General features: G+C 29.6%; 1 protein-coding gene across 1 annotated transcript; it reads right to left on the bottom strand.

Moving 5' to 3' along the window:
- Window positions 1–1,195: 1,195 nt before the first annotated feature.
- Window positions 1,196–3,559, bottom strand: LOC145792015 (protein CRABS CLAW-like). Its single transcript, XM_082872491.1, has 6 exons — window positions 3,248–3,559; window positions 2,238–2,366; window positions 1,757–1,853; window positions 1,575–1,623; window positions 1,373–1,448; window positions 1,196–1,279 (listed from the first exon to the last, which is right to left on the bottom strand). The coding sequence occupies exons 1-6, from the start codon at window positions 3,341–3,343 to the stop codon at window positions 1,196–1,198; spliced, it is 531 nt and encodes a 176-aa protein (XP_082728617.1). The 5' UTR covers window positions 3,344–3,559.
- Window positions 3,560–9,019: the final 5,460 nt, after the last annotated feature.

Below are 9,019 nucleotides of genomic sequence, written 5' to 3'. Positions count from 1 at the left end.
AAATATTTCTAAAATTTTAAAAATTATTTTTAGCTTTCTAAAATATAAAATTATATAAAAATAATAAGTGTTTTAATTTTTAGTCAAGGGTAAAAGTGTTTTTTTATTTTATTTCTCAGTTCAGGATATATAATCCCCCTTTCCTATTACTATTAATTCTACAAATTTGTTGGATTAATCATTCTGAAACAAAATTTCAAAACAAACACAGGATTATTGGATCCACGGATTAATAATCTCAATCTCATATTCTAATCCTCTCAATCAAACATACCCTTAGAGTATTAAATTCATGAGATAATATGGCTTAAAAAATCAGAGGTAGTGTTTGTTGACGCAATGCCAATATGATTTCAAAAAAAATTCTTTCAAATTGAAAGAGGATGTATTAAAAAAGGTAATTAATCAAAAGCACATTTCAGTGTCCTTCTAGGTATTTGAGCAAGCAGAGTTATGCTATTAGATATTATATACTAATTAAGAAAGATTATATACTAGCATACATGTTTTTCCTGCACTTTCCAAAGCCAATTAAGGGACTAATTGAAAGCATTCAAAGGTTGTACAGTACAACTTTTACAGCACTAGATAGCACACAAAGATTAGAATAGAGCTAATTAAACTTCTTAATGTCAAATGTCACATATTTAAACTCTCTTGCAGTACTTCATAATCTAGTAATAAACACCATTGAGCTTGATGCAAATTAAGTAAACCATGGGGAGGCGAAACCAAACTACCTAACTGAAGTACCTAAGTTGTCTTCAATTGTTCAGCATCAAGGGCTTGTCAATTTCTTACTACTTCATTCCTGCAACACCAAACAAGCATCAATAATGTTATGTGTATAGAAGAATAATGAATCTTGATTACGTATTGAAATTTTTTTTTTTTGGGTGTACTTTTTTTGCAATTTTTGTTATGTAAAAACATAGCATTACTGCAAATCAAAATCTTAGCAACATATAGCTTCTCTAGTATACATTGAGAGCAAATAGTAACCTTATGTGTACAGAAAAGTGTAATGAACACTTATAAATTTGGGATATGTCGTGCCAAGATTTTTATAGAACTCATTTTCTTATAAACATATTGATTTTTGAATATATATATATATATATATATATATATTGTGCATAGCATCACTGCAATCAAATTCTTATCAATATTTGTATAGCTGGCCTAGAATTGAAGATTAATAAAGTGAAAAATGTTTCCTCACATTGTTACTGCCCTCAGACATCAACCCGGCTGGTGAATTTGGAATGTACCTGGCCCACTATTTCACATAAAATTAGAAATGTAACAAAATAAAGAAGCATTTTTGTTTAGTGATCATCATGAACCAAAACACTTTGAAAAGATAACTTACATTTTTAGCAGCGGCGCTAAAAGCTTCTCGGTGTGGTATCTCAGGATTGGCCATTTTGATACGCTGTATCTCATCTCTTTCATCGCAGAACATACATAAAATATAACATTTCAGACTTAAAAACAGTATCAAACAACAAAAACAATTAGGTTTAGCAATAGTAGTGGCTGAAAAATCATTTGTTTTGTAGATTTTTTCTCACTTCATGAATCGATTGTAGGCAGATGGAAGTCTGTGCTTTTTCTCAGGTGCTGCAAATGCAAAACAATCCAAACATAAACCAGAAGTTATGAGAACAATTTACTTGATTGTAAGTAAATTAACACCAAAAAAAAAAAAAAAATAGAAAAGAAAAAAAATGAGGGATATATATTGATGATCTACGTTTTACAACAAAGGGTGCTTTGGGAGACACTTGCTCGCTTGATGTCGATGAGGATGAGGACGAAGACTGGCCCTTCTTGATTTCACCGCCAAAACCCTACAGCGATGGTGATAGACAACATTAATTAGGGAAATTTTTTTCCTTCATTTTAACTTTTTCTTTTTTCAATTCTATTACAAGCACATAAATCAATTATAAAATTAGACACATAATACCCATTAAACAAACAAAATTTTACAAGATTTGTTAGTAGGTTAACTTATATATTTTGTGTCATGTTGTATGACCAATTTATGCGTTGGTAGATTTTTTTTTTTTGGGGGGGGGGGGGGGGCCGAAGCAAAAAACTCAAAAATTATGGTACACAAAGGCCACTGTTAGGGATAAAGCAACTGCCACAACCACCATAAACTATAGGTGCTAGAACAAGAAGTGATGTTGTATGACGAAGTAGAGCTGTACACAGTATGTAGAGTTAACCTGAAGACTTGTTTGATGATCAAAACATTGTCCTTGAAGTGGAGGTCTTGTGCTAAGAAAAGAGAGGTTACTGCAATGGCCACATTTCACTGTCACAGTGTCTAACAACCTTTTGCATGGAATCCCAACCTAGGAAAATAGCCAGAGAGAGATAGAGAGAGTTTATATATCTATACAATTATATAAAGCACATAACTCAAATAATTTTGATTTCCGAAAAATTACAGCAGTATTAAATTTTCTCAGATATTTATATTTTCTTAGAAGTTATTGTAAAGATATAAAAAGTAAAAAAATAACTTATGTTCACTACTCAATACGGATTCTCTTTTCACTCTTAACCGCCCATTATCTCTCCATTGAGAGTTTCAATTATATACGTAGTGTGATCTCTATATATCTCTATATATACACACATGTTATAAGCATTTTCTCTACGAGATAAAAGCACCCAAACAACAAATTAGTGTATTTAGAAAGCAACAAAGAATAGGATCACTGTTGTATTAAAAAATGAGTCAGAAATTTTTTTTCATATATCATTTATTTATATCACTGATCTACTTGATAAGATATCATTTGTTTGCATTAGTTTATTAATAAATTATCTTTAACGAAACTAATCATAAGTATTATATAGGAGCCTAGGAGGTGACACAAAAAAGTGATAAATAATCAGTAATACATCCACACACACAAGGAAAATAAAATAAATTAAATTAAATCAACAGAGGATTAAAAAGGGTTTAATTGATTGAAAGGGACAAGTTTCAGAACACAAAATTCAACCCCTCCTTTGATTATTTTTGTTTGCCTTGCCCATTGTAGCAAGGGTGATACTGAAGTCAGAGTTGAGTTGTTGAAAGACATAGATAACATGGTTGGATAATGAATAGATAGATAGATGAGACATAGATTGATCTATGTTGTTGGCTAGCTTCTTTTATATAGAAACTAGATCTTGCACATATATAGAGGGTTTTAAGAGTGTGAAATTGAGTAGTTATTACAGCAAGAACAGTGTTGCAGAAGTTGCAACGAACGTAGCATAGATTGTCGGCTGGTGGAACCAAATCCATGGAAGCTTTCTCTCCACCTGAGTTCATTGATGAAGATGAAGAAAAAGATGAAGAGGAAGAGATGGTTTGGATGAAGTGAGTGCGTCCAAGATAGTAAGGGTTTGTGAATATGTAGTGTAGTAATAAATAGGTGGGAATTGTGACTTGGAGATAGTGTCAAAAAGAAAAAAGAAAATGAAAATCTAGGATTTAAAAAATTGACAATTATTAAAATAGAATATGTGGTGATCTTACAAATTCAAATAGTCCACGAGCCATAGACAATCCACACTCTTTATCCATATTATAAATTTTAGAAAAAAAAAAATTTAAAAAAATCTCAATATTTGATCTTTGTATCCAAATAAATCCTAAATTTTTTATTTTGTCACTTTAAGTCATAATCTTTTGATTTGTTTTTAATCTAAATTATTTATCCATTTTCATTAAGTAAAATCAATAAAAAAAAAAATGATATTAGCCATTAAACTCAAATTTTGTGAATGTGTATACACTCTTTTAAGTCCAATAACATATTAGTAATCGTCTTTGCCTCTGATTCTGAGATGGTTCAATGCGGAGTTACATGGACCACAATTTTATCTTATGGTATGTGCCATTCACTTGATCAAAACCTAGATAATTTAACTAAATCCATCTTAAAGACAATCATAACCCTTTTTGTCTATAATCATTTGCTCAGTTGCACTAAATCCCAGATGAAAAATAAAAAAGAAAAAAAAATTGCAAAAGGAGTTGGATTTCCATACAACACAAATGAGTATATGACCATAGTTATTTCACATTGATTCCACTCTGTAATTTTAAGAAATTGATATTTCATTAACTTTTTTTAACCCTTCCACACCACACCCATGCAGCCAGAGGCAGAGCAGAGCTAAGTTGGGGCAGGGGAGCAATTGTTGAGTTTTAATTTTTGATTAATGATATATAAACAAAATTCTTATACAAAATGCCATTCATACATCATAAAAAATAAAAATCAATATAAAAATTTCAATGGGTCTCCAGAACCAAAAAAATACAATAAAAATTTGAGTTAATTACTTAAAAGTCTTATTTATAAATGTTATGGTAACTCAAGTTTTATCTAGAGTGTTTTGCGAAGATGGTTAAAAATTATTTTTTGGTTTTTTTTATTTTTTTGTGAGAGAGAGAAGTGGGTAGAAAGTTGGATAGTGGCTTTTAACCCACTTCCCAAAATAGAAGATGTTTTGAACCAATAAGTCATATTTTGTAAAATTAAGAATATTATCAATTTTTTTTTTAATTTTAAAAACTAAGAATATTATCAATTATGCATAGTAGTGTTCAAGAAAATTATTTCACTAACTAATAAAAAAAAAAACAGAGTATAAGATTAAATGTTTTTGTCATTCTACTTATTAATTTGATTTAACTATCGAATAAAATCGAGAATATTATCAGTTTTTTTTCAATTTTAAAATTGAGAATATTATCAATTTTTTTTTAAAGTTTTTTTCATTTTCTTTTCAATTTTGCACATCAATGTTTCATCATCAAGCTCCTTTATCGACACAAAAATTTTAGTTTTACACAAAAAAATAATTCAGTTTTTTTTTTTTTGCACATAATTTTTTAGTTTTTCAATTTGAAAGTTGATATTTCAAATTTTGAAAATCAAAATAAATGTCAAATTATAATGTTCCTTTATAGATAATCATAAATGATCGAACAATCATTATTTGAAAGGTAATTCCGACTATTAAAAATTTAATGGAACTTGAAGGTCAAAAAAATCTTAATTAAGACTTGATGAAATTTAAATTATAAATTAAGACTTTTGTGTAAATACCCCTAAAAAAAAATACTCAGAACTAACAATTAATGGCCCAGATTGATTTATGATATTGACCCACAATAAACACTTTAATATGCATTTCACATTCTAGACAATTTTATGGGACTTTCCCTAAAAATATTTGGTTTATAGTTCTAAATAAGTTGCCAACTGGAGATGTGAAAGAAAACAGGATGTGTTTAATTGGACGGACTGGATAAGGAGGATTAGAATCCATCGGACTTGAATCCTGGAACTGTGAATCTCCCGGACTATTTAGTTTGATTGGATATGTATCCTGTGTTTGTTTTCTCATTGGATTAGATGTCTAGAAATGACTATTTTCAGTGAATCCAATATTTGGTTGGACGGATTAGATAGGATAAATAAGCAAAAGACTATTTTATAATTTTTTAATTATTTACTAAGTAATAGCAATATTAAACATATCTTTAATATTTTAATTATTTTTAGTTAGATTAAATAAAAATTTATTTTATTTTATTTTTTACACAATTAAATAAATCTATTTTTTAAAAATAAAATAAATAAAATATCAAAAAAAATATATGTTATTTTTTTAATTAAAATTTTAAATAAATTTGTTTTTAAAAATAATAATAATTAAACAATGAAATTAAATAAAACATCTATTAAAATTTAAATAATGAAATTAAATAAAATTTAAACAAAATTTTAAAATAAAACATCAATAAAATATTTATAAAAAATTATTTTAAAAAAATTAAATAAATAAAACATCAGTTAAAAGTTAAATAAAATTATTTTATTTTTAAATTGAGACATTTAAATTTTATTGAATTTTACCAAATATATTACATAATTAAATAGTAGAGGGTCAAAATGGTCATTTTACCACCTAACCCCAACAGTAAATAGTCCCTCCAAAATTGTCCCATACCCCCCCGGGCTGCTATAATCCCGAGATAAGGAGTCCAGTCGGACTCCATATCCGACAGACTTAAAAAAAAACAAATGATGGACTATGCATTCTTTCGGATAAGCAATCCGAATAGTGAATAACTCCCTTAATCTCCCAATCAAAAACACCCTTAAGGAAATAACCAACTCCTAATGTTATTGAACACAAGTAAATTATCTTATTTGAACTATGAATAAAGCAGATCATCAAGAGAAGTTGAATAATGGAGAGAGAGAGAGAAAGAGAATGGGTTGTTGTAATTTCTTGATGGCAGTGTTTTGTGGGTATAATGTTAAAGAAAGAAAGAAGGGAAAATGACAGGAGCTAAGATCACATGTCACTGTCATAGTGATTTCAGGGAGGAGGAGGAGAGGGTATACCTGTGTGTCTCCTTGTGTTCTGTGGTTTGTTTTTGTTTGGTTGATGGGACTATTCCTAGTTTGCCAAACATGGAAACTAATCTATTTTCTCACTTGTTTTCCACGACTTTCTTTGCTCGTATAACAACGACTTTCCCAATGCCACACCCTCTGACTTTTCGTTTTTTCTTTTCAAATTTTTTTCTACACAACACACCATGAATTGAATTGATCAGATCAGATTTTCTTTTTCATGCATGTCCACGAGATTCATGTCTTTGAGATCATTAACAGATTTGGACATAATCATTCGATCTATCTTCACCCTCTCTTCTTCTCTACTTTTGGAAACTTTGATTAGACTTGTCTCTGCATGCTCTCTCTCTCCCTCTCCCTCTCCCTCTCGGATTCTTTACTAATGTGTATGTATTAAAAATACAGGGGAGGTATGTATAGAGAATTTGTGCGCACAGAAAAATATTTAAAAAGAAAATTATTGTACAGTTCAAGTTTAATTTATGTATTGTGGAGTCTATATGTAAAATAATTTTCAGTCACATAATGATTTTCTTGATATATTTTTTGTGGATACGTAACATTGTTGTTAAAAAATGTCATTAAAAAGAAAACACTAAAAATAGTCTTTAGGGAAGCTGTTAGTGTTGAAAATTCTACAAAAAAAACTGTATTGAAATTTTTGAAGTGTTTAAAAAAAGTGAGTGTTTTGAGATATGTAAAAATTGTATTACAATTATAAATATTTTAATATTTTGTGTTTATTATTGACCGTCTTTAAAGTTGTCATTAGCATAACCTAAAAAATAGAGCTATTTCACTTTTAAAATATGATATGATAGGATTTTTGAATAATCTACTCGATGGTTCATTTTTACAGAAGAAAAAGTTATCTAATTGTGTAGCTACCGTTATTCGATTTACTTGATTTTTGGTATGAATGATCTACTCACAAATTTTATAAAATGAATAGTTCAAATCATCGAGATGAGCTTTTAAGTAGGCCTACAATGGGCGAACTTCACTGTATATATTCATATAGGCATAAATCTCATATGTTTCTCTTAGTACAACATTTCACCCCCACAGAAGAACTTTAAGCATACTTTTGGTAATTGTTGGAAATCAATTGTAAATAAGTGAGACAATCTTAAAATAATTGAACTATATATGAAATCTTTTTTTATAGAAATTTGATACAAAGGAAAGATTTACACCAACCACAGAAAGGAGGCTATACACATAAGACTACTTTTTAACATGAAAAATGAAATTATTTCTTCAGTGCTCTACTGAAGTGCAAATTTTCCTAGAAGTATAGACTAGCACAATTCACTTGAATTTCAACCACATGTAAATGAGAAACCCTTTCCCAATACAGATCCAACATGTTTCACACCTGGGGCCTAAACATATCACTGTTTTAGGAATAGAGAATGGACCTGTGGGAAATACTTTTATGTTTGGATCTAGTTTTTGGGGAGATTGATAGCTAGCACGCCAACAAGTGTGTTTTGTTGACTGCAAATATTTGTCTCTTTTGAATGTTGCCAAAGTATAGTTTAACAATAAGGTTAGATTTCACAAAATATATATATATATATGTGCGATATTTGTGTGTGTACCATCTTTCCAAAACACCGCATAATCTGGTGAATATCTGGGTTCACTTCCCTTTTTTGTTTTTTGAAACAGAAAATATATTAAATTAAAAAGAGAAGTTTAGTACAGAAGTTATAAAACGAACTACAGGAAAGCCACACCAATCCCTCTCCAAAAAATGGTGCAAAAATAAAGGGGGGTGGTGGTAGAACTTTTCACTATCCAAGAGGGTGGCTGAGAAAGTAGCAATAGTATCAGCCAATCAATTGTTCTCTTAATAAATAAATAAATAAATAACTAAACACTATGGAAATCATGCAAAAGTTGGAGACAATCCTGCAGAAAAGCTTGATGCGCACGGATCCTCATATGTCGCCTATGTAAAGCATGTAAGGTTCAAAGAGAATCAAATTCAATAATTGAAATTTTGAAATTTGCAATCAGCGCGTATTTGAGTCCAGTGCAAAGAGCTCATAATTCAGTCATATTTTGGAAAGTAGACCCAGGATTACCTCAAGACAAACCACCAAGACTAAGTTATACAAAATAAATAGGTAGGGGTTTCTATATCTAAGAAAATTATTTCATTCAAACAAAAAAAAAAAAAAAAGAGCGTATATTGAACAATCCACAAAAAATATAAATTTGGGGGTGATTTTCTATGGGTTTGGATTTATTTATTCAAATTGTATTTGTGTGGGTGTTAAATTATTTGAAGGAGAAAATTAAGAAAAACAAAAAATTATATATATGCTATATATATGTAAATTTGTGAATTTGTGATCAACAAAGTCGTTGTAGTATAGTGGTGAGTATTCCCACCTGTCACCCGGGTGACCCGGGTTCGATCCCCGGCAACGGCGTTGGTACTTGTTTATGAAAAAATTTCTCTCTTTTTTTCTACGAACTTGGAATCGTCACAATTACAGACTAATAATTTACAAGGATAGCTCTCGGCAACGGCGTTGTTACTTTTTTATGAA

Source organism: Camellia sinensis, chromosome 5 (assembly GCF_055761805.1).
Source record: "Camellia sinensis isolate YWXY chromosome 5, ASM5576180v1, whole genome shotgun sequence".
Taxonomy (NCBI): domain Eukaryota; kingdom Viridiplantae; phylum Streptophyta; class Magnoliopsida; order Ericales; family Theaceae; genus Camellia; species Camellia sinensis.
This window is presented reverse-complemented; position numbering and strand designations above follow the sequence as displayed.

What these genes read in the sequence shown, in the direction of transcription:
- LOC145792015 (XM_082872491.1), bottom strand. Translation starts at nt 3,343, where the DNA reads ATGAACTCAGGTGGAGAGAAAGCTTCCATGGATTTGGTTCCACCAGCC. An exon ending in ATCATCAAACAAGTCTTCAG is followed by an intron (nt 1,854 to 2,237) that starts GTTAACTCTACA and finishes CCATCGCTGTAG; the next exon opens with GGTTTTGGCGGTGAAATCAA. An exon ending in AGCACCCTTTGTTGTAAAAC is followed by an intron (nt 1,624 to 1,756) that starts GTAGATCATCAA and finishes TTGCATTTGCAG; the next exon opens with CACCTGAGAAAAAGCACAGA.